Here is a 26,721-nt window from a genome sequence, read left to right on the forward strand (position 1 = left end):
ATCCCTGCCGCCACATAAGGCACCTCATTCATCAGGATCAACTCTTGGGACTTTGCTAGAAGACGAACTATTTCTTTTTCCTTAAATTCACTGATGCTTTCAATCTTCTGAAGATCTCATCAAGAACCAGTCATTCTAATCATTGTTTTCACACACTATGGAAATCATTAAAATAAAAGTGGTGAAGACTGATTTAAAATAAAAGTTTCCAAGTTTTGTTATATAATTTTTAGCATTTTAAGGTAAGAAACAATAGAAATTTGATTATGAAGACTTTTATTAAATTACAGTATATTACAGATTATATCTTAATAATAAGCCTTTCATCTTTAGGCTAATATGATATAAAAACCTACTTGGCCACATTACTTCTTGAGTTTCTTTTGGGCGGCTTTCTTCTTGACCATCTGTAATCGCTTCATAGCATTGAGCTGTGATTCTTGTGAAGTTGGACCTTTAAGGGATGCTGAGGGAGAGCTGCTGGATTCTGAAGTAGTTTTGCTAGCAGTACTTCCACTAGGTCCTGGTGTTCCACTATTTCCATTCCCACTTAGTTGGCTGCTGCTTCCTGGAACTAAACTACTTGGACTAGGAAGACCTACTTTGCTGACATTGTCACAACTAACTGAGCGACTAAGACCAGTTTTACCCAAGGTTAGAGGTGGAGGTGGTTTTAAAGGTACAGTGGGCGTAGTGCTGTTATTGGAACCTATTTTGGAACCTATTCCACCTTTGGATGATGTTGCCAGACCAGTCAAACCCACAGGTTTCTGGTTAGCTGATGAAGTAGCAGGTTTCCCAGTATTGTTTTGTGTTGTTGAACTCAATTTTGCTGTTGAGGGACCAGCAGAGGAAGTTTTGGCTGCAAAAGCTGCCCATCCAGTTAAGCCACTAGTTACTGATGAGGAAACGCTGGCACTAGAAGAATTTCCTGAAATAACTGTGGATGTCTAAAAAAATAAGGTAAATATTACATTAGAGCCAAGTATAATCAATACCTACATAAACATCCTTGAATATATAAAAAGTCATTAGACTTTTTATATCTAAGTTATGAATTGGGAAATTTAAATTACACTACCAAATTAGGTTCTTATGAAGCTGATCTGAAAAACCACACAGAACGAAACTTATCTGTATCTAGTGGGTATTATCATTTGCAAAGCAGAAAATTTTTGATACCATATTCTTGTTCTAATGATTCCAAAAGAAAATATATGAAATTCCTTTTTGAGAATTGCTTTTAGATTCAATTCTAAGCTATATCTGAAAACCAGATTTAGTGCTTTAACATACTTTTTACCCAACAAAGTATTATCTAGCTTAGTTAAACATCTAATTCTTTTAGACTTTGCTCCAAATAACTAGGGATCATTTCAAAAATTTAATTCACTCTTAATAGCAAAAATGCCCATACCCAGAATATTCAGGAGAACATATCCAAGATGAAGAGATTCAGCCAATGTTTATTTACTGAGTGACTGTGTGAGAGAAAGAAGACAGCTGTATAGATTCTAAACCCATTAAAAAAAATGTTCTCCTAAATTTTGAGCAACAGTTACAGGAGTAAAAAATATATGCAAAGTTAATTACTTAGAAGTGTACAACTTTTATGATGTATTATAAAGGTCTCATGATTTTAGTTTCACAATTTGCCCATGATTCCGGTTAAACTATCATACAAGAGTCTCCTACTCCTTTAATAAGGATTTTATCAATTGCCTCATTAGGCTGCACAGTGACATTTTGGGTAGGACTGATCTCACTCTCTGATATATTTCATAAGGGTATAACACTTCAACTTCTCTGATTAACATCCCTGGCTAATCAGAAGCTCACAATGATACCAATGCCACTATATAAATACATATTGCTCTTGTTCACACAAGAATATATTTTTTCACTTTCACATTAGGCACAAATGTACGTAGTTCAAATTAATTTTGAATTGAATTTCTTATTAACACCTTTTCTACCTTTATACTCTTAAGAAGATTCACAAAAGCATTACGTTCACATATAGGTAAAAGATAAAATTTTACAAAATAACATCCTACTTAAAAAATGGTAGTTATTATACCTAAAATATATCCAGTTATAATTTAGAACTTTACTCTGAAATAGTTGATAAAACATTTTCAGCTCTTGAAATCAAGGTAGCCTTCAATATTGTCTGCATGCATACATTTTTAATCAATGTGAAAAGTAACAAAAATAGAGTTCTGAGATCCTTGTTTTATAAGAGAAGGAATCCAGATATTTGTCCACATACTCTGAAAATTGATAGGATGTTTTCTTACAGTAACATATTAACTATCTTATGAAGTTATCCAGAGAAGAAAAACTACATAAACCATTTATTCCTAGAGGAATATATACCAGCAATGAGAGAAAAAGTTAGTCAAGAAGTAAACCTTTACTTTTCAGTTATGAAAGACCTAATTTTTTTTTCCTTTTCTTGCTATTAAACATAAAACTGTCTGCCATATGGTTAAATGATCTTTCAAAAAACTTCACAAAAGAAAACCCATCTTTAGTAATTAAAAGACCAACACTTAGGAAGTACAAGCAAGAAAGCATGTTCTATGTGTCTGGCATTTCATTTTAATGGCTTGCTGTTGTTTAGTATTGCTTTTCAACAGGATGACCGATGGTTTATAATACTATCAGGACACACAGAAGTAATATAACACAAACAATGGAGACCAAGTGATTTCTTACTATTTCAGTGTAGAAAACAAATTTCTCAAGTTTTTAACTATAAATATTTTCTTGCCCATTTGCTAGATGGGCAAGTTAGAAAAGACATTTGCTTTTTATATGTGAATGGGAACAATTTTTTTATAGTATAAATTTATTCACTTTTATAAAAAGTGAATTTTTTATTAAAGAAACACAAAACTTCTTAATCAAAACAAATATGACAGCAAAGTCTTTAATTTGTTTGCCACAAAATGATTTCATGTTGAATTTTCTAAAAATAAACTTTAGTTTATTTAGTTTATTTAGTAACAGATTAGTCTAAAAATCTACTAAAAAGTGATTATATGCAGAATATAGCAACTCTAATTACTTTCAATAAACTGGTTATTTTTACTTCTATTCCAATTCACCAAGTTCCTATATGACAAATCAATAATGGATATGCCTTGGATAGCAAATCCTCCCTGGCAAATTAAAATGAAAAATAATCTCCAAATATAATTATCAATAAGTTTTTAAAAGTACTTCATATTCATATTCTTTTTCATCACATCAAGGGTATTAAGCTTACTACTTATAGTCACTTAGATAAGGCAATAACTTTAGAGTTTTCTCAGGTCAATCTGAGAATTTGAGGCTAATTTTTTTAAAATATTTTTTTCTTCCATATTTAGTGCTATGCTTGATATTGGAATGTGTACCTCAATAAAAGTATTCTTTTTGTTACAAAATTAGATTAGAAAATTATTTTTTTCCATGATATAAAAAGGCCAAGATATTAAGAAATAATGTAGTATGATTTCAAGGATGCAAACTTAGAAATGAGAAAGGTGATACCCTCACTAGACAATGTGGTCCCTTTGTATAAGAGGTAGATAACATCGAAAGTTTATTATAAAGAAACAAAACAAGACAAAGCAAGAAAACTCCTTCAACAGCCAATAAGAAGGGAGAAAAAAATATTACAAGGCCAATCTGCTCAAGTAGTGTGGGGAGCAAAATTGTTGCTACTGAGGGCAGAGGTATTTTGAATTTAAACCAGATTTCTTTTTCTTTTTTTGAGTCGGAGTTTCACTCTTGTCGCCCAGGCTGGAGTGCAATGGTGCTATCTCAGCTCACTGCAACCTTCGCCTCTGGGGTTCAAGCGATTCTCCTGCCTCAGCCTCCCAAGTAGCTGATCACAGGCACCCGCCACCGTGCCTGGGAATTACAGGTGCCCATCACCACACCTGGCTAATTTTTGTATTTTTAGTAAAGATGGGGTTTCACCATGTTGGCCAGGCTGGTCTCGAACTCCTGACCTCAGGTGAGCCACCCACCTTGGCCTCCCAAAGTTCTGGGACTATCGGTGTGAGTCATGGCGCCTTGCCTGAATTTAAACCAGATTTCTGATTGAAGGTAAGTATCTAACCAGATGAGAATGGTAAAGGATGTCATTTTGGAATGATCATAGACTGTTCCTATTTGTGATAAAAAGAAAAACAACAGAGTTAGAGATTAATTAATGATATAAATGTTCCCTTTCTACCTAATAATAATAGTAGTAAAGTCTTAATTTCTAAAATATAGCCATTTAGTATATAAAGTTTCTCATTAAATTTTTTATCAAGCAACTATTGTTTAGTCAACTAAACTTTAAGATATAATCTTAGATAAAAATAGAATCTACTATACCTTGACTTCTGTTCTCTTAAATGCTAGAAAAGTTGTCTCTTGTTTCAGTTTAGTTTCTGGTTTCTTAACCAGTGGATCTTTGACAGCTGGAGTTACAGAAACAACTGCGGGGGCTGGTTTCTGTGGTGGTTTCTGAGTTTTTTGAGCCTGCAAAAACCAGTGGATTAAATCAGATACAAAATCTTCACTGAATATACAGAAAGATAATAATCTCTCACAGGACTCATCATTGAAATGAAATACAGTTGAACATTTTAAAAAATATTGTGATGATAATGAATATATATGCTCTTTGACAAATTATTATTATCATATTAATGGTTTTACAGATTGTATTAGTTTCTAAACAGTAAAGATAATATTAAGCTTTAGAAATAATACAGAATAGGGTTAGTTAAATACCATTTTAACAAGATAAAATTGTTTTTTAAAGAGCAAAATCACAAACTATATGTAACCGTTAGCTTTACTCATGATGAAGTACATTTATTTCTCATTGGGGTTTGTCAAATACATAGGAGTTTTCTTCTTGGGGTCTAGGCATAAGTCGACTCTCCAGTTGCTGAAGGCAAATTAAAACACAGCTCAGATCATTTATACGGTTTTAAATACAGAACAGGGAGAAAAAAAACTATTGATAAATGATGAAACTTTTTGAGGTTTTTCCACATTGCAAAACTAGGCACGCTAAATCTTTAGAGAAAGTTAATAAATACAAATTTCTGTTATGAAAGAATTTTCACCCACTATTACTTTATAAGCATCTTCAGTTTTATTTTGACCAATAATTGATTTTTTCCTTTATTTTATAACTAGGTACTTGACTAAATTTTCCTATAAACTCTAATCATTTTTGAGTTTATTTTTTAGTGTTTTCTAGGTAGATAATTATAACTGTTTATAAATGGTTATGTGCCACGTTTAAGAGTAATTTTCGGAGTCAAACACAGTTAGGATTAAAACCCAGCAACTGGCTGGGCGCAGTGGCTCACGCCTGTAATCCCAGCACTTTGGGAGGCTGGGGCGGGTGGTTCACTTGAGGTCAGAAGTTTGAGAACAGCCTGGCCCACATGGTGAAACCCCATCTCTACTAAAAATACAGAAATTAGCTGGGCATGGTGGCGGGTGCCTATAATCCCAGCTACTCGGGAGGTTGAGGCAGGAGAATTGTTTGAACCCATTAGGTGGCGGTTGCAGTGAGCTGAGATCGCACCACTGCCCTCCAGCCTGGGCAACAAGAATGAAACTCCATCTCAAAAAAACAACAACAGAAAAAAATTAGCAACTATTTTTCTAGGTACATTACCTCAGGCAAAATATGTGAATCTCTAAAAGCCTCATTCTCTTGATCTGTAAAATGGTAATAGCATTTGTTTCAAAGGTGGGTTATGAGCATGAATTATGATTATGTAAGAGTTTAGCATAGTGTCTGGAAAATGTTGAGTGCTAACAAAAAGTTACTGTTTATTCATCATTATTATTTACAAAGGATAATCAAACTGAATCCAGAAAAATCCATGCATACTGAACGGGGAAAGATGCTTTCCGCCAGCCATTCCATAGTCTTTGATAATCTTCGTAAGCCCATACAGTACTATACCAGGGAATTTATTAACAATTTGTCACCATTTCTGGAAGCCAGAATTTGGCCTATTTTGTTCTTGTTTGGGCCTTCGTGTGTAATCGTGGGCTATTGTTTGCCATACTATATAGTTTGGGTCCTTAAATCTCAATTCGTATCACTTTTTATACTACATACCTTCCACATCAAAGTACACCTACCTTCAACATCACTTATAAAGCAACAATTAGGTCAAGAATATTAAGAATGTTTGAAGTAATTCACTGTTGATTACTGGTACTAGCAGGAAAGGAGAGCCATCTTATCCTTCATTGCAAAACCATGTTACGAGAATGCATCCCTCACAGTAAAACAGAAACATGTGGCCCCAAAACCATGGTTTTCAATCTTAACACTGCCTTCCACCCACATCTAGCACTCCTGAGGTTAGACTCTGAGGACCCACCTAACTTGTGTGTTTTAACAGATAAAGACTAATTATGATGAAGCCCCAGGAAGTACTTCTGCCTGTGAGATCATGGTTCAGTCTTCTGCCTTCCCTGTTTTATCCAGCCATCTTAGAAACTGAGTAAGAAATACCCACAACCCTTTGTCCTTTACTGGTAATACTAGTTTAGGGAACTAGGATATAATTACTGATTCAGTTTTGTTCAACAAAGGTACTAAAATTTTCATTGGATGACTGCTTCAAACATTGCAAAATGTATAAAATTCTCCACTAAGGCACTAACTGCCAGAATAGCAGTACTAAAAAACCCACGTATTTCCAAATGCTGCAAAATAGGAATGTGTTACTACCTTAGATTGAGAACCACTGCAATAAGTGATATGAGTCTCTCACCTGAAGCTGGGGAAAAACTCCACTACTGGGTAGAGAGAAAACTATAGAACTGAAGAATAACCTTGGACCCTGCCATACACGATCACAACATTCTTAACTAGGTCTTCCTACAATAATGTGTACTGCAGAACTTGCCCCAGTTTGAGGAATCTGTGTGAGGAGAAAGGGGATATCAGGTGCTACTTATAATATCTTTGAGATACCTTGGAACAATAACCAATGCACATATGAGAATCTCACTCAAAGCAATTATAGTCAGAATGACTGGATTTAGAATCCCCACTGTTCCAAAATTATCTCATTAAACCTTATATTTCCTGGATTCTCATCTTTAGGCTCACTTCAGATCATGTCTTTTGGTATTTCCCCACATTTGCTCTTGGTGTATTCTAGTCATGTTATAATATTAGCCATGACTCCCCATTTAGTACTTTGACTTCTGGACACACAGACCAGATTCACTGTTGATTTCTGGTACTAATCTGCATTTAGCCTGGCATGGTGGCTCATGCCGATAAACCCAGCACTTTGGGAGGCCAAGGCAGGAGGATCACTTGAGGTCAGGAGTTCGAGACCAGCCCTGGCAACATAGCAAGACTCCATCTCTACAAAAAATAATAAAAAATTAGCTAGGCCTGGTGACACATGCTTGTAGTCCCAGCTACTTGGGAGGCTGAGGTGGGAGGATTGCTTGAGCCTGGGAGGTCGAGGCTGCAGTGAGCCATGGTCACGCTACTGCACTCCAGCCTAGAAAACAGAGTGAGACTCTGTCTCAGAAAAAGAAAAAAATTACATTTACTTCATTTTATTTAACTTAAGAACAACAGAATGTAGAATGTGTCCAGTCTTGAGCTCTGCTTAAGTGCTATGCCAATGAATTACATGCTCTTACTGATAAATTAGATATGATTTGCAAAGTAGATAAAAGAATAAACAGTATCCCAGATGAAAAGAAGAAGCTGAGAAGCAGAACATAAGGGAACATGAAAGTTCTCCACATATTCAGGGAATGACACACTTAGTCTGTGTCAGAGTGGCTAGAGTGTATGAATGTGTATGCTGAAGCAGTAAGAGGGCTGTAAGGTAGAGTCGGGTCAAAAAGAGAAGGTCCATATATGCATCCTAATGAGTATAACCTCATTATATAAGTAATTGAGAGCCACTGGGCCTATATAAGCAGGTAAATATTTTAGAAGAATTCTAATGATAGTAAGCAAAGTGGATTGATAGGAAGCAAGGAGATTTCTTAAGTGGCTATTGCAATAGCCAAGTAATGGACTTGTGGAACAGGGTAATAAAAGAGAAGTGAATAGATTTCAGAGACATATAAGAGGTAGAATTAGCAAATCTGGTAAACAACGGGATATGGAATTAAAAGAGGCATCAAAGATGTTTTCTAATTCAGGCAATTGCAGAAAAAAAAAAACGGATAATAGAACAACTTTTACTTTTAAATATATTGACCTTAAAGTATCTAAAGACTATCTAGTTAGCTATAGAAGCTCATCCAGGAAGAGGGTTAGAACCATAAACATAGATCTGACATGAAATAAATCAGAAAAAAATGGAGGAGAAAAAACTTGGGTGAAGAACAGTGCTTACTTTAGATATTAAGGGAGCTAAAGTGATAATAATAATGAAACAGTTGAGTACATACTAAAGAAAGACAGATTATTGTCACAATTTGTTTCTTTTGACAATTTCCAATTCTTAGTGGTTTCTTATCAATGCTCTGGAATGCATTGCTCATCTGTAATAATTTCACTTGAGATCCTGGAGGGCCAGTTTAAATAATAAATTAAATAAAAATCAAACTGAGTAGAATAGATTGTAACTTGTCACAGAAATTTCCTGTTACAAGTAAGAAATATACACACTATTGATATACACACTTTTCATTTACTACTTTTTATTTCATAGGAATAAATAAAAACACTTCCTATTTCTGATTTAACTGATTAAAAAGTAAAATGGGTATCCCGAATTTTTACTTTTAACTAAGTACTTCTGACCTTTAAAAGATATATTGGTTAGACAAATTTATGTAGAAATTCATTTGATTAACAGACATGAGAACTCTGCAATTGAGAATCACTAATTTAAGGCAGGGGAAGAGAGATGGAAGTGGGAGGGAGAGGTGGAGAATAAGACATTATGGCAATTTCTTGTTTTCTTTAAAAGAAAAATTATGAAATTCATTTATCATGTATCTATTTTATAAGTGAATAAAAGTTAGAAAACTATCCAATATAACAAATGAAAAGATATTTCACTATGATATTAAAGGTAGGTATGTTAGTGAACAGTAAAAAGAGAAAGTACATAGGAAGAATGAGGTAATGGTCACTTGAGGACAATGAGAAGGAAAGACTAAGCAACAGAGAAATGCTGCTGGAAAGACAGATATGCACATATAAATATCACCTCTGTATACATCTTATCCATGCGGTGGTTTAAGCTCACTCAGAAATTTTCTGTATTTCCTTACCAGACCTCAACAAAGAGTGGGGCTTTGTATCTCACCACTTCTCAGTGCTGCATGGTATTTTAAAATGTTTGTAAATACACTGACAGACTAGTAAGGAATATTCATAATTTGTGTGTCACCAATCTTGTTTTATCTATATTAGAATTAGATAAAACTAAACAGAGAAAAATGCACATAACATGGTCTGGTCTTTAGCCATAGAAATATTAATCACATATACATATAAATATTTAAATAATCAGCTTATATTATTTATTTTTTCAATATCTTAAATATTCAAATCTTTGTTTTGAAAGCACATACCAACAAAAACATTGACAGACTGTTTAAAATAAAGAAAAATATGATTCCTACCATTCTTTTCATTTGTCTGGTACATCGGGCACAATACCACACCAGGCGAGGGTCATTCGCTTCCTTGTCTGTCACCTGGGGTTTATGGCAATCTCGGTGGTAGAGATTATGGCACTCCTGACATTCTACTAATTGATTGCCAGATGCCACCATCATTTGCCTAAGAAAACATACCATTAAATATTACACTACTTTTTTAAATGTCATAATTTAAAGTTATTTCAGGGGCCAGGTGTGCTGGCTCATGCCTGTAATCCCAGCACTTTGGGAGGCCAAGGCAGGCGGATCATTTGAGGTCAGGAGTTCAAGACCAGCCTGGCCAACATGATGAAACCCTGTCTCTACTAAAAATACAAAAATCAGCTGGGCGTGGTGGTACACACCTATAATCCCCACTACTCAGGAGGCTGAGGCAGGAGAATCGCTTGAACTTAGGAGATGGAGGCTGCAGTGAGCCAAGATCATGCCACTGCACTCCAGCCTTGGTGACAGAGTAAGACTCTGTCTCAAAAAAAAAAAAAAAAAAAAAAAAAAAAAAGTTATTTCAGGGTTGTTCTGGTAAAGTTTGGTTTATTAAAAAGAAAAAAAATCCCAGAAACCCAAAGAGCAAATAACAAACCCCAACACTTGGCATGCACAAAAGCATAAGCTTTTAAAGCTTATGGTCAACCATTAATAAATATATAGAATGCCTTGATTAAATTTGGCTATTTTCTCATCATTTCTCATCATAATTTTTGTCTTTCTCTCAGAGGGTAGTAGACTCTGATTAGTCTTCCAACAGCCTCATAACATTTTGTATCTCCATTAAATTCCCTTATATTAGTTAGCTATATGTTGTTGTTGTTCTTCATTAATATGAGTTACCTAAAGGTGAGAACTGGACCTAATTATCCACAGTCCTTAGCACATTACTGTACACAAAGGGTGCTCAATAAATGTCTGATCATCTTAATAGAATGAAGTCACATGTGTATAAAAAAGTATAAATTTCAACAGCACAAAAAGCAATCATCATAGACTTAGATTATCAAAGGCATATATATCAAAATATAATAATCACTTTCCCTCTGGAACCCAAAAATGCAGAAAATGTTACAACATGACAGATTTAAAAGCCATAGTTGGGAAACACAAAATAGTTGACAATTTTCAATATGTTAAATTGTTATATGGGCAGTTACCTACTTATCTCCACCCCAGTGCCAAATAATAAAAACAAAATAGAAAATGCACAACAATTGTTCTGATTTTGGGGGTTGAGGAGTGGAAAGGGTCATGTGTTCTTTATAAAGTAACAAAAGAATCTGTGGCAAGTTACAACTTACCTACAAACAACGCAGGCCAATCCCATCTCCATGGCAAAATCATCAGCACTGGTCTCCTCAAAACTGGAAAGGTCAGCCATAGGTAAATCCTTGCTACTTTGGACAGTAATGGGAGATGACTGTGTTTCCGGTTTCTCCAATCTAGGTTTCTTTGGAATATCAACTCCTTCAGTGATATCTGATTTCATCTATAAAAAGCAGGCATCAGAAAATGATAAAGTAATGTGGTAGAATAAACTTTGAGTCACTGAAAGATGAGTAAGAAGGACAATTGGCAATGATCAAGTCCATTTTACAGATATATTCACGTAGTTAGGGACAGATGTGCACATTAAAGATCTGTAGAAGAATTGTAATGAATTTATTAGTACATTAAATGAAACCAGCAAGATAGAAATAAATAAATTGGAACAGTTTAACAAATATTTGTATTTCTCTTTGTACTCTTCTATCTACTAAAGAATTATGGAAGATCGATGGACTTACTTAGACTAGTATCTACCGTACAGACTTAACACATTTGCTTCAAAGCAAATTCGGATTCCTGTCTTTAAGATATAAATATTATCAATATACCCATTAGATTTGGCAAAAATCAAAAAGTCTGATAAGACATGGAATTTGGAATTCTTATACTTTGTTGATGACAGTGTAAATTTAGTACATCTACTTTTGATAGAAATTTGGCAATGCCTAGTAATGTTGAAGATGTCATATCCTATTATATTCACTTACAGGTACACATCCTATAGAAACTATTAACTATAGAAACTATTAACTCCATTGTAATAGAAACAAAGGAGAAATATCTAATTGTGCATCAGTAGGGGAATGATAAACTGGTTAATTTATAGAATGAGTATTATGTAGTAGCTAAAAGAAATCTAGATCTACATGCATCAACAAAGATACATTTCAAAAGCACATAGTTGAGTAGAGAAAAAGTTACCAAAGGATACACACACACGTAGTATGATATCATTTACATAATTTTTTTTTTTGAGACAGAGTCTTGCAGTGTTGCCCAGGCTGGAGTGCAGTGGCACAATCTCTGCTCACTGTAACCTCTGCCTCCTGGGTTAGAGTGATTCTCATGTCTCAGCCTCCTGAGTTGCTGGAACTACAAGTGTGCGCCACCACACCTGGCTAATTTTTGTATTTTTAGTAGAGAGGGGGTTTTGCCATGTTGGCCAGGGTGGCCAACTCCTGACCTGCTGACCTCAAGTGATCCTCCTGCCTTGACCTCCCAAAGTGCTGGGATTACAGGCATGAGCCACCACACCCAGCTTCACTTATGTAGATCTAAAAGCAGAGAAATAATCTAATGTAGTTTATGAACAGCCACTATTTAGCAAAAGTATGAAAACATACGGGATAATATACTCCATCTCAAGGGCAAGGGTTACTGAAGATATCTTTCAAATGTATTTTTTTCTAACTACTAAAATCTTAATTACTATATGTAGAAATCATCTAAAAATAGACAATCCAAGAATCATCTTTGGCCCTGTTCAGGTGCATACCATTCTATAAAGTTTATGTTTAGTCATTTACATCTATACTCTTTCCCATCTTTTCTTTCTTGCTTTCCTTTTTTTTTGAGACAGCGCCTCACTCTGTCACCCAGGCTGGAGTGCAGTGGCACGATCACTACTCACTGCAATCTCTGCCTCCTGCGCTCAAGCAATCCTCCCACCCCCGACCCGCCCACAAATAGCTGGGACTACAGGTGCATGCCACCACACCCAGATGATTTTTGTATTTTTTGTAGAGACGGGGTTTCACCATGTTGCGCAGGCTGATCTTGAACTCCTGAGCTCAAGCAATCTATCTGCCTTGGCCTCCCAAAGTGTATCTATCTTTTCTTCTTAACAACTGTTCCATCTAGGATCTCTGAGGCATAGATTAAAGTTTACACTCAAAGTTACTATACTCCCTAGGGCTCAAATATTTATTGACAATAACTTTTAACCATTTAACTTTAAAATTTGTAAATTTTACTCATTTTTTGAAAAGTCAAAATCTATAGCTATCAATATATATTCACTGAGTGATGTTTATTATATACCTATACCATTATATAAAAGAAACAGGCATAAAACATTGTTTCTTTCTGCTTATGGAACAACTAATTTACTTTCTTTTAACAAGATTAAAATAAAATCTTACTTTATCAGCAGGTCTCTTTTCAGCTTCCTTCTTTACCTTTTCAGTTGTGAGGACCTTGCCATTATTATTACCAGAAGGAAGACTGGATGATATTTTGGGCTCTTGCTTAATGGAAATGTTTTTTGTGCTTGAAATTTTGGGTGGCTCCACATCCTAAAAGATGAAAAAAGGTACCAGTAATTAAATATTCAGACTGATCATCATAAAAAAAAGATCATTAATCTAAACAATTTTCAGTTAAAAATTAAGACATTTCATTATAACCAATGTAATATTCCTTTCTTAAATAGTTAAATAGCTTTATTGAGAAATAATTGATATACAAACTGTACCTTTTTATTTTATTTTTATTTTTTGGGACAGAGTCTCACTCTGTTGCCCAGGCTGGAGTGGAGTGCTATGGCACAGTCTTGGTTCACTGCAACTTCTGCCTCCTGGGTTCAAGTGATTCTCCTGCCTCAGCCTCTCGAGTATCTGGGACTACAGGTGCACCACCATACCTGGCTAATTTTTGTAGTTTTAGTAGAGATGGCGTTTCACCATGTTGGCCACACTGGTCTCAAACTCCAGCCTCAAATGATCCGCCCACCTCGGCCTCCCAAAGTGCTGGGATTACAGATGTGAACCACCACACCCGGCCCAAACTACACCTACTTAAAGTGTAACATTTGATAAGTTTTGACATATGTATACATCTGTGACACCATCACTACAATCAACATAATGAACATATCCATCATCTCTCCAAATTTCCTTGTGGCCCTTTGTAATTACCCTCTTACAGGTATACACCCTATAGAAAAATATGTCTCCCATCATCAAGCAAGAAAAATATGTCTCCCATCATCAGGCATATAGAAAAATATGTCTCCCATCATCACCATCACTTATCTGTTTTCTGTAACAATACATTAGTTTGCATTTCCTAGAAATTTATATAAATGGAATCATATTCTTTTTTGGTCTGGCTTCTTTTACTTCGCATATTTATTTTGAGATTCATCCATGTTGTTAAGTGTATCAATAGTTAATTCCTTTTTATTGCTGAATAATATTCCATTGAATGAATAGACTACAATTTATTTATCAATTTACCTATTGATGGATATTTGGGTTGTCTGCAGTTTGGGACTATTACAAATAAAGCTGTTATGAATATTCATGTACAAATATTTGTACATATCTATGTTTTTATTTCTCTAGAAAAAATAGGAGTGGGTTATATGGTAAGTATTAATATATGCTTAATTACTTGAGAAACTGCCAAACTGTGGCAGTACCATTTTATATTTCCACCAAGCATATATGAGAGAGTTCCAGTTCCTTCTCATCCTCACGAATGCTTTGTATGGCTACTCTTTTTAAATTGTAGATGTTCTAATAGGTATGTAATGGTATCTCATTTAGATTTAATTTACATTTCCCCAATAACTGATGATGTTGAGCAGCTTTTCAAGTGTTCATATGGCATACATATATCTTCTTTGGTAAACTATTTGATAAAATATTTTGCCCATTTAAAAGAAATGAATCTGTTTGTTTCATTATTGAGTTTAAAGAGTTCTTCATAGATTTTGGGCACAAGGCCTTTATCAGATATATGATTTGCAAATATTTTCTCTCAGTCTGTGGCTTGTCTTTTCATTCTGTTTAACTTCGATTCCTTATTCGTGTATTATAGCTTTGCTGATATAGATAACTTGTTATTTATTGTTATTAATAGTATGCATAAACTTTGGCAGCTCTTGGAATTTCCCCTCCCCAAAAAGGAGGGCACTCCCCCACCATTCTAAACAAAACTAAGGCAGCTGAGTGCAGTCTATCTTACTGTGGTAATATGTAAAAGTACAAAAGTATAAATGGGAATAATACACATCAATTTCAGAATAGTGGTTACCTCTGAGGAGGAAGAGAAGAAAAAGGAAGGAGGAATGGGTCCTCAGATCTAGTGGTGGCAGGGCTTGATATATTATTATGCTGATTGTTTAGACAACGGGTTAGCAAACTGAGGCCTATAGTTTTTTATAAACAGTTATATTAGAACACAGCCACACCCATTCATTTTATAATGTATGGCTGCTTTCACATTACCATGGCAGAATTAAATAGTTGCAATGGAGACCATCTGGCACACAAAATCTAGAATTCTTACTATTTGGCTCTTTATAAAGTCTGTTGACCAGTGTACACCACTGGTGTAGACTTAGTGAAGTGTTGAAGAAAATGTTAATAATGCAGATTAAACTTAAAAATGTGTGGTGGCCCAGGTGTGGTGACTCATGCCTGTAATCCCAGCACTTTGGGAAGCCAAGGTGGGCAGATCACTTGAGTCCAGGAGTTTGAGACCAACCTGGGCAACATGGCAAAACTCTGTCTCCACAAAATATAAAAAAATTAGCCAAGCATGGTGGCATGCACCTGTAGTCTTAGCTACTCAAGAGGCTGAAGTGGGAGGATTGCTTGAACCTGAGAGGGAGAGAGCACAGTGAGCCAAGATTGTGCCACTGCACTCCAGCCTGGGTAACAGAGTGAGACCCTGTCTCAACAAAAAAACAAAAAAAAAACAAAAACGTGTATTGTGTGTAACTAAAAAATTGAAGACAAAGTCATGCACTATTAAACTATTACCTAATTCAGCAAAAAAGTTGTTCTAGTTGTTGACGGATGAGTTAAGTTTTAACTGCATTATTTCACATTTGCCTTCCTCATTAATGTAAATGAATATCAACCAATATTCATGTTAGAATACACTTGGAGACCTGGTAATGTTTGTAAGCATTACCTCCAGGTGATTCTTATCCATGCTAAAGTTTAAGAAACACTGGCATAAATCACTCTTCTCACACAAATCTAGTGACGAAAATATTCAGCTGAAGGCTAAAATTAAACGGACCTGGGCTTTAAAAACCTATAACAAAGTAGTTTCTGAAAACTGACCAAGAGAAGTAAACTCTAGCTAGAAACCTAAAGGCAGCATGCTTTTTAATCACAACAAATTTTTCATGTTCTTTAAGAGATAAACTTCCATTTTAGAACCCCATTAAAACAATTGTTTTTCTTTAGTAATAATAGGTTTTCCTATCTGGACAATACCAACACCCACAGTGGAATGAATTTGGTAGTATGTTTTGTAGAGCCATATTGATTTAGTCGATCTGAACTCACTGAACCTACTGCAATGAGAATGGATAGAAGAAATGAAGTCACAATGGTTCTGCTATTCAAAGTACAATAAAAAGGCTTCGGAGTACTAGACCTAGTATTGAAAGAAGACTGGGGACAAAATGCCAGTGTTTACTTGGGCTCTGAGCCTGGGACTAGATCCTCTCTTGAGCTTCAGATTCTGGTTAGACTTGAGCTAGTTATGTTCTATTTTCTCCTTCTCAGTTTGGGATCTAAGTCCACAGACCTGAGTGATTTGGAGTTTCAGGGCCAGAGCTTAGAAGAATTTGATAGAATGTCTTAGTAGGTATTAGGGAATATAATAGGAGTTGTCATTCAGTGACAGCCTATTATGCACCAGGCAGGTACTATACTAGGTGACTTATTTACTGTATCTCCTTCGATTTTTACAACTCTGCAAAGTAGTTCTTATTATCCCCATTTTACCAATAAACAGACTAAGTGAAATGAAGTTTCTACGTACCTCAGTTTCCTTATGTAAAATGAAGAAAACAGTATCTATCTTAAAGGATCATTATCATAATTAAAATTAATTATTCACATAAACTACTCAGAAAAGCACCTGGGACATCAAGATACGTTGTCTATTATTATCACACAATTATAAGATTTAAGTGGAATTTAAAACAGGTATGTTTGGTATCAAAACATATATTCTTTTCACATAAAGCTGCCATCGGCTGCTTTGTTATTATCAAGACAGGAGCTACAGAGTTCTCAGAGTTCATCCATACCTCCTTTTCTCTTAAATTATCCTACCCATATTCAATTTATTTTGTTGAAAAATCTGTCCTTTTACTTGATTTTTTTAATCCTTAAAATATTAGACAATAATTAGAAGTAAGCTGTGGTTACATTCAGCAGCTTAAAAAAATTCTGATCATAAAGAATCGGAAATTAAGTTGTAAACAAGTGAATTCATATACACATAAAGTAGTAGAATAGAATATCCTGCACCCCCAGCTGACTTTTCTATGTGGTGTAACAGTTCTCTGAAAACTTGAAGGAAAAAAAGAAAATAAAGAATATAATTTCTTCGTGCTACAAGGAAAGATTATTTCGGCAGAGATTGTTTTGAGATGGTCTATATGTTATAAATATAGTACTACAGGCCTTACAAAACTCTCTCCAAGCTTTTTATTCATTCAAGTACCTTTTGAGATGGACGGTAACTGGAATCAATGCCCCGAGCCAAAGATTCATCAAGCAGTGCTTTTAGCTTTTCAGCAGAATCTTTACTCTTTGAATGCAAGAAACCTAGTGCTTTCAAAAAAGTGGGATCAAGTTCCAAGTTCACAGTAGCAGCCATTGCAAACGCCTGAAGGAAAAAAAGAGAAAGTAATCTAGAAGACAATGCACAATTATCTATGTTAAAGTTTTACTTTTCTGTTTTTTAATTTGTAATAGATAATACTGTACACATGATATAAAATTTAAAATCACCAAAAAGTTATTACAAATAAAAGTAAATTTCCTTCTTATTCCTCACAGGCATTATCTAGTTCCTTCCCCCGAAACAACTAGCAATATCAGTTTTCTCTGTATCCATATCGATGGTAACGTTTTAAATCCAGGTAGGCCTCTCCCTGCCACAGAACTCCTTCCTAACTGTGTTTTAAAAGATACACTTCACAGTTTCAGTACATAGAACTTGATGGGTTTATGTCAAATTTACTCTGTATCAAAATTTCTTCTCTCAAACCTTATTTCCATAACACAAAGGAAGACTTAGTGTGCATGTGTTTGTGCGTGTAAGGGGTATCGCAAGAGGGCAATGGTGAAAACATGCATTAAGTGATTAGCTATCACGGTCACTGCTGCCGCTTTTACCTCAACTCTTTTTTTTTTTTTTTTTTTTTTTTTCCTAAACTCACCTCTTTAGTTCTCTGCCCCAACCCTGAATGTCTCAGAAAACATATTAATGACAACCTTATTTGATCACATTTAGATTGTGGTATCTCATGCATTAACCTATTTTTAAAAGTAAGGTCTCTGAGGGATAATATCATATCTACTTAAAACACACACACATACACACACACACACACACACACACACACACACACACACAGAGAGCCTATGATGCTTTGTGTCCTAAAGAGCTTAAAAAATAGCCAAGATGGATAAAGATACATACCAAAGGCTTATGAAATTCCACAATACTAAAAAGTTTTGTTTTTAGTTAATACCAATGCTATCATGTGGTTCTGCTTCTGGCTGTCACTTTTTCAAAGACCTCTCCAGGCAAGAAATTATCAAAATAAAAATGTATTCTTTGTGTTCAATCCTTTGATCAATATACTGTGGCTTGAAATCTTCTATCCTTGAGGTTAATATTGTATTAATGCAACACACTTGCACTGCTATAGTTAGGGAACTGTCAGCAATTCCACAGTTATCTCCCATTTTCAGGGGTTTATAACACCATTAAAACTTGCTGTAGGTTGAATCCTAGCATACGAAGGCACATCTGAAAATGGATTTTGTTGTTCCCTCCCCTCCAACTTCACTCCTCATCCTTCTCCACATCTGACAAGAAACACACATACACATCCCTAGGTTTTTTTTTTTTTAAGTTCCCGGGAAGGTATTAGTTATCTATCTGATAACTACAAAATTATTGTCGAATTCTGTACTGTACTAAAATATCATCTGAATCACCCATGGAAAGGAATCCAAAGGCCAGTACTATAATGAAAAAGTGCCCTTATCTCAAACTGTTGTATTTGTAAGAATTTAACAAAATTGAAAAGCAGCCTCTGTCACTTCTTAAAATTATATTATTATATACATCACCTCTACATAATGATAGGTACAGAAAAGTTATTTTAAAATTTACTCATGGGGCTGGCCACCATGTATGTTCTGAGGAAAAAATAGCTCCTTAATAAAATTTCCAAGATTAAAAGGGTAAACCTGCCATTCCTCCAGCATATACAAGGGTAACAGCCTCATCTCTTTTTTTCTTTAAATTCCACTCCTGTGACAGTTTACTAATCTTTCCACTGATTTTATTTCATATAGGTAAAGGAAACAGCAGTTTACTTATCCAGATTGTTATAAAACAATTTATTTTATTGGGTACTGACCAAAGGGTTGACACCTAAAAGAATCCTTGTAATATATTAGAAAAAACATTTCTTGAAATTTCTATGCTGAAAAATGAAAGCCAAGTATTTATTGCTATGTATTTCTACAATCACAGGTAAGAGGTTTACATTACAGATTAGGTGACAAGAGTCAGCACCTAGATTACAAGACTGTGGAAGTCATCAACACTAACATTCCAGTTGGAACCTTGGAGTCAGTTCTTTTTATGCAATCTTGCCATTATAAAACTTAACAGGCTTTGTACCGCTTCCCTAAATTACTAACATGGCCCTTTGGCCCAGTGGTCCCCATGGTGGAATACAGAGAAAAAAACATTAACTTTTTAATTTATTTCTATTTCTTTTTTTTTTTTTTTGAGACAGAGTCTCGTTCTGTCACCCAGGCTGGAGTGCAGTGGCGCTATCTTCGCTCACGGCAAGCTCCGCCTCACGGGTTCACGCCATTCTCCTGCCTCAGCCTCCCGAGTAGCTGGGACTACAGGCATCCGCCACCACGCCTGGCTAATTTTTTGTATTTTTTAGTAGAGACGGGGTTTCACCATGTTAGCCAGGATGGTCTCGATCTCCTGACCTTGTGATCCGCCCGCCTTGGCCTCCCAAAGTGCTGGGATTACAGGCGTAAGCCACTGCGCCCGGCCAATTTATTTCTATTTCTATTTATTTTTTAAAAATCTATTCATATACAGAGTGATAATAGTGTGTTATATAATTGATCTTTAACCTCAAGGAGCTTTATCTTCAGCCAGTGAAATCTGAAACTTGCCACAACTATTCTCCTCTTTTATTACAATCAATTCTCCTTTCTGACTACAATCTTCCATTACTCTATCTCTTCCACTGCCTTAATCCAGGGACCTCTTCAAAGTGCCAAGTCAATCTTTCTTCTGTATTTATTCATTTCTCTATTCCCATTCTACTTGTTCTTTGTTACAGAAGCCTTCAATTTCTTGTCCCTTCTGCTTTCTCCTTATTGACACCCTCTTGCCCTGACTTTTGTTTCCTCACCAAACAGAAAACAGTAGTTGAGCCTAAAATAAAACATCCATGGTTATGTGGTTTATATTTTATATTTTAGTTTTCTATCTTACCTTTACTCCCCCTTTTCTGTTGCCTTCTCTAATTTCTGTTACTTTTCCTTCCTTACTGGCAAATATCCATATAGTGAAAGAAGTTTACTTTCTACAGCAGTCACAGAGGTCAGCAACTTGGTGTAACTGTGTTGATCTATACATACAAAAATATTTTCCTGGAGTCACACCAAATCATGTTACTTCCATACAATTCCTTTCCTGTATATTCATTCCTAAACCCATGGCCAAAACAGACTGTAAAAGAGCCATATCATTCTTACTATGGATTAGAGTTCTAGAAAACAAAGTCCTGTGTATATGTATGAAAGAAAAATGTATATATGAAAGAAATTTAATATATTAAATGTAGGTTTCATTTAAAAAGTAGATGTTGCTTTCAAAAAGGAGAATGTAAGAAAATTAATATTTACAACCTTAAAGCTTTCACTGACCTAGGGAAGTGGTGGTAGTAGTAGTATTGATAGGAGTGAATTCTTAGGTGATGCTAGGAATTAGCTGTGTCAAATGCATATAGCACAAAAATCCCCATTACTAAACAATGATCTTTTTTCTGTATCTCTTATTATCCTTGATTTATTGCAGTATGCCGTTTACTTCCTATCCAGCTCACATTCTGTGGTCCAACCTTTCAATACCTCTTTCAGTACTCTAGGCACCTGAAAGCCCTGTAATTTCCCTACTTTATAGACATCCACCCTGCTAGCCATTCTCTCTCTGCCTGCACCCAAACTCTAAGTGCAACTGAGAGGAATATATATACATTATATCTTCAGAATCACCATTCTCAGCTTGGCGTTCAGTACAACTAGGCAATTCTCTCATCCTTCTCTGGTCAACTCACTTCCCCACTTTCTGCAAAGATCAGTTATACTTTCTCCATTTTCTTTTAAAATTGCTTCTGTGTTTCAGTAGACGGCCTCACCTACTTCACAAAGAGAGGCTGTCAGAGAGGAATTAAGTCAACTTCCTTCCAGCACATCTACAAACTTACCTGCACTCATCCTTTCCTCTTTCCCATCTGATAAAAAAGGAGAAGGTGGCTCTCTATGTAGTGTCACCTGGATCTGGATCCTATCTCTTCTTGTCCCCTCTTGAACCTTGGCCTATGGATTATTTCCCATATCTTCTTTTTTTTTTTTCAGCCTTTTCTTTCTACTGGCATTTTTTCATTGACATTAAATATATTCAAACATCTTCTATCTTTTCTCTTTTATAGCAAAACTTTCTCAGAAATCATATGCTTTTGTACTATTTTTCTTCATTCCTTCTATTTATACAGCAATTCTTGCAATTTGGCCTTTGTCGCACTATTCCATGAAAATGCTCTCATGAGTCATTTGCGGCCTCAGTCAGGTAAACTTAATACATACGATTTTCCCTCCTACTTCTTTGTCAGTTGTCTTTGTAGGTTCCTCCTATCCAATTAAAAATGAGTTCCTCAGTGCTAGGTTCTGGGTCTCTCCTTGACTTGTTCTACATCTTCTTCCAAAAATGTGTTCTCTGAGTCAGCCGCATAGGCATCTCATCAGAACTTAGAAATGCAAACTCTTGGTCTCCATTCCTAGGCCTGCTGAAGAAAAAACTCTGGGAGTAGGGTCTAGAAATCTGTGTTAAGCCTTCCAGGCAATTCTATCTACTCTGAAGTTTGGGAATTATTGCCCTAGACAATTTGATCTATATAGTCTTTTGCCAGCGATTACTAATACATCTCTGCAGTCCACGTGTCTCTCCCAAGATCCAACTGCCAGCTTGACATGGATATCTCATTGGTGCCTCCTATGCAACGTGTCTCCAACAGAGCCACTCATACACTATTCCCTTTTCTCCTAACCAGTTCTTCCTCTAGTAATCCCTTTTTCAAATGACATTTACCCTATTGCCCAAGCCAGTAACCCAGAAGCAGCTTTAACTCTTCCCACTTCCTTAATTCCCACCCCCAATTCAATAACCAAACCTCTTAAACATATCTCAAATCTATCCACCCTTTTCAATCCTTACTACTACCACCCTAGACCAACCCAGCATCATCTATTATCTGGCCCACTGCAAAAGCTTAATCAGTCTCCCACAATCACTCTTGTCATCCTTTAAACCTTTTCATATCACTCACTTGCTTAAAATCCTTTTATCACTTCTCACAATCCAAAGGTTCAAGAATAAGATTCTTAACAAGGTCTCCAATTCTCTACATCAGGGGTCCCTAACCTTCAGGCCATGCAGCAGGAGGTGAGCAGTAGGCAAGTGAGGGAAGCTTCATTTGTATTTACAGCCACTCCCATCACTTGCATTACTACCTGAGCTCTGCCTCCTGTCAGATCACTGGTGGAATTAGATTCTCATAGGAGTGCGAATCCTATGTGAACTGTGCATGTGAGTGATCTAGGTTGTGTGCTCCTTATGAGAATCTAATGCCTGATGATCTGTCACAGTATCCCCCATCATCCCCAGATGAAACCGTCTAGCTGCAGGAAAGCAAGCTCAAGGTTCCCACTGATTCTACATTATGGTGAGTTGTCTAATTATTTTATTATATATTACAATGTAGTAATAAGAGAAATAAAGTGCACAATAAATGTAATGCACTTGAATCATCCTGAAACCATGTCTTCAATGAAACCGGCCCCTGGTGCCAAAAAGGTTGGGGACCATTGCTCTACATGATTAATAACACATATAAAGCAGTTACAACAGTACCTGGCACGTAGTTCACACTCATTAAATGTTACCTAGTATCTCAGGCCATTCTCACTCTCTCTGTTATAGCTATATGACTTATTTCAAGTCCTCCAAAATACTCTTTCTTACCTAAGCACTTCAGTAGAAAGTGTGCCACCCCCACCTCCATCTTAAGTCACCTCTCAAGTTTCAGTTTTTCCTGCACATTCCCTCAACAAAACTAGAAGTTTCACTGTTACATAGTCCAAAAACATTCTGTACTTATTTGTAATATTAATCACACTGTTAATTATGTAAACAATCTTTCTTTCTCATTAGAATGTAAGTTCCATGAAGGCAGGCAGTGGATTGGTCTTGCCTACTGCTGTAACCCCTGTCTGGCAGAGTTCCTGGAAAACAGCAAATAACTGTAAATGTTGGCCAAGTAAATACTTGTTATCTACTTCCAATTTCATAAAACTTTCTCCTCCCTTGAGTTCTGTTATACTCAACTTTTCTGTTTTTCCTCTTCTATCTCTGACTACTCTTTCTTTGGCTTATCTTCTGATCTTTGTTGCTTTTGGTATGGTCCAAGTATTTGTCCTTGGCTGTCTTCTTAGTTCTGCTAGCAGTTTCTTCTTGGTAATCTTATACATATCAGGCTTTCAACTATCATCTCTGGGTAGAAGATTTAATATGTTTTACCCCAACTCCAATCTCTCTTTTTTTTTGAGACATGGTCTTGCTCTGTCACCCAGGTTGGAGTGCACTGAGATCATGGCTCACTGCAGCCTTGAACTCCTGGGCTCCAGTGATCCTCCTGCCTCAGCCTCCCAAGCAGCTAGGACTACAGGCATGCACCACCGTACCCATGCCCAGCTAATTTTGTTGTTTTTTAAGTAGAGCCAGGGTCTTGCTATGTTGCTCTTATCTGGTCTCAAACAATCCTCCTGTTGTGGCTTCCCAAAGTGCTGGGATTACAAGTGTGAGCCAAATCTCTTAAATTTGAATCCCATGTTTCCAAATGCTTAGTGTATGTGTCTATCTGATTCCTTAATGACATCTCAAATTCAGTTACAACTAAAATTGAGATTCTGATTATCTTCCTGAAAAGTTCCTTGTCCTGCTCTTACTTTCAATAAATGACACAACTTTCTTTTAGTCAGGTTTGAGACCAAAGTCTTTCCTTCACTGAGTCTTTCCCTACTCCTTATGTTCAAATAATCAGCAGGCCTTTCCTGTGGATTCTGACTGCAATATTTTTCACACTTGTCCTACTTTACACTTCCACTGCTACTACTGAAATTCAGGTTTTATTAGCTTACTTGAACTATGGCAATAACCTCGTTATTTTCCTTGACTTCAACATTGTTGCCATATGAATTTTCCTGAAACCCAGTTTTCTTCTTTTTCATTAAAATAAAAAAAAAAAATTCTTGCTGAGAAGTCAGGGCTTTCTACCACCTTCAAAATAAAGACCAAATTTCTTGGCCTAGCATTTAAGAAGATCCAGTAACTGGCACAAAAATTATCATTCATCATCCCCAGATCTGCCTTATAGCTAGCTGACCCTGCCACTCTTATTTTTTTTGTCCAGGAAGCTCTTTACTTATTTTTATATATCTACATCCTATCAAGACCCTATTCAAATACTTCTCATGAAGATTTGACTGACAGCTGCTGTGCCCCTCTCCATTCCAAACCCTATTAATAGTCTCTCCCTTCAAGGACATCTCATAGTGCTTTTTCATGGTAGTGCAACTTTCTCCCTTGAAGCTTTTTTTTTTTTTTTTTTTTTTTTTTTGGCACAAGTGTTATGTCCCCTACAAAACTCTGAGTACTTTAAGGGCAGAGTCTATATTTATCTTTTTCCCTATCTCTTTGCCACTTTGCAAAGTACAACAAAATAATGGCTATAGAATTACTGGAATTAAATGATCAAAGTATAGTGGTCTTATCTCTCCTTCTACACAATTGTAGCCATTTCCAAGGTCCCTTCAGCAAAAATCACAAAAGTAACTCACCTCTGCCCCCACAAAAAAAACTCCAAACATCAAAAAAGCAAAAGCAAAGCAATCACCTCTTTCATGACTGGGGACTTGTAGTACAATGTTCCTATCTGTAAAATTCTCATCATCTTTCGCCTGTCTTGCTTAAATTCATTAATCCCACTGGTCTGTAAACTTGATGACAGCAGGAACTTGTTTTGTTCACTGTTATTTCCCTAGTGCTTGAAACTTAATAAGGGCTCAAAAATATTTATCGAATGAATGAACTAGGTTTTTTGGGTAAATGTCACCTTATAAGGCTTCTGTGATCTCTCCAATCTAAATTGGGCATTCATATATAAATATAAGTATGTGCTTTCTCCTAGATCCGTTTTTCACCCTACCTGGCAATCTCAAAAGAAGCCCAAAGTTGATCACATGCATGTGCCCCAGATGAAGGAAACCGAATCTATTCACATAGAGTGCAGTATTACCGTTGCCATTTCATTATGGCTCTAAAAAACTTTGTTCTTCATGACTTCGCAAGCTCTTGCAACCCCTTCCAATAAACATTCTTTTAAAGATGCTGCCTTTTTCACTTCTCCACTGAGTTCTTGGTTCTAGATAACACTGATACCTTAGGGACACCTGGAATCGCAGGAGAAAAGGCTCCGATTCCAAACAATCAAGTGGCTCAAAGCTGACAGCAAACACTTAGAAAAGGAATGTCAATCCTTTGATCAAAGCATCACACATCGAAGGCCTAGAATGGGGGATGGTCCTTGACAGGGGAGCCAAAAGATAAGAGACAATGAGGGAACTACGTAGAGAAGTCACTAAAACCCTCCGACAAAGTCCGAGGCAGGATTCCAAGTCCCTTGTCCCTAGACCTAGAAATATGCTCGGTCCTCATGCCCCGGCCCGTAACTCCCTCGGAGGAAGCACAGTCCTCACTGAAAAGGGAGAGCAGTCAGTCTAGGGCACGCAACCGCCCGTAAATTATGATGATTCCCCTTGAGGAGCGAGGAAACTAATACCCCACGTAGCTACTCTCCCACCTCGCTCCTGGCGGGGGGGTCTCGAGCCTCCAGGAGGAGGCCGGGAGCAGAGTCGCTCAGCATAACTCACCGTTCCGCCCCGCCCTGCCGATCCGTCTGTTCCCGGTGGTCCCTTCGGAAACGGTCCCCGCACTGGCCGGCTCCGAAAGCAGGAAAACAAAGGTTCCCACAGTAGGGGCGGGGGAAACGTTTGGCAGGGCGATAGTAGGAAGTGACGTTACTTCCCTTTTTCCGGTCCGCCGGATTATGAATGACGGCCGGTGCGAGTATTTTCCAGATAAACTGGCTGTCGTTTTTCTCCTGGGCCCTGTGGAAGCGAGTGGTCTGCGGGCAGCAGCTCCCAGAGGCAGCCTTGGAATTCCAGCTCGGGCTGGGCGGGAAGGCGCAGGCGGCCCAGGTCGCCGACACGCTCACGCACCCTCCCTGCCTGGCCGCGCCTCTGCGACCAGGTAAAGAGGGCGCTCGGGCCGCCAGCTTCTCAGCCTCCGCGACCCCCC

At 36.7% G+C, this 26,721-nt stretch overlaps 2 protein-coding genes across 2 annotated transcripts in view; one reads left to right on the forward strand and one right to left on the reverse strand.

The window, feature by feature from the left end:
- Window positions 1-259: 259 nt before the first annotated feature.
- Window positions 260-26,318, reverse strand: INTS12 (integrator complex subunit 12). The gene is given in 7 exon segments (NM_001131725.2): window positions 260-950; window positions 4,378-4,524; window positions 9,643-9,802; window positions 10,971-11,158; window positions 13,140-13,292; window positions 17,476-17,640; window positions 26,295-26,318. Coding segments are annotated over 6 exon segments (1,389 nt in total). The 5' UTR covers window positions 17,632-17,640; window positions 26,295-26,318; the 3' UTR covers window positions 260-365.
- A 219-nt stretch (window positions 26,319-26,537) lies between these two features.
- GSTCD (glutathione S-transferase C-terminal domain containing) overlaps window positions 26,538-26,721 on the forward strand; it is a 141,478-nt gene continuing 141,294 nt past the window's right edge. The window contains exon 1 of the mRNA XM_009240235.4: window positions 26,538-26,673. The gene's annotated coding sequence lies outside the window, so the exon portion shown is untranslated. The remainder of the gene's footprint in view (window positions 26,674-26,721) is intronic.

This window comes from Pongo abelii, chromosome 3 (assembly GCF_028885655.2).
Source record: "Pongo abelii isolate AG06213 chromosome 3, NHGRI_mPonAbe1-v2.0_pri, whole genome shotgun sequence".
NCBI classification, from domain to species: domain Eukaryota; kingdom Metazoa; phylum Chordata; class Mammalia; order Primates; family Hominidae; genus Pongo; species Pongo abelii.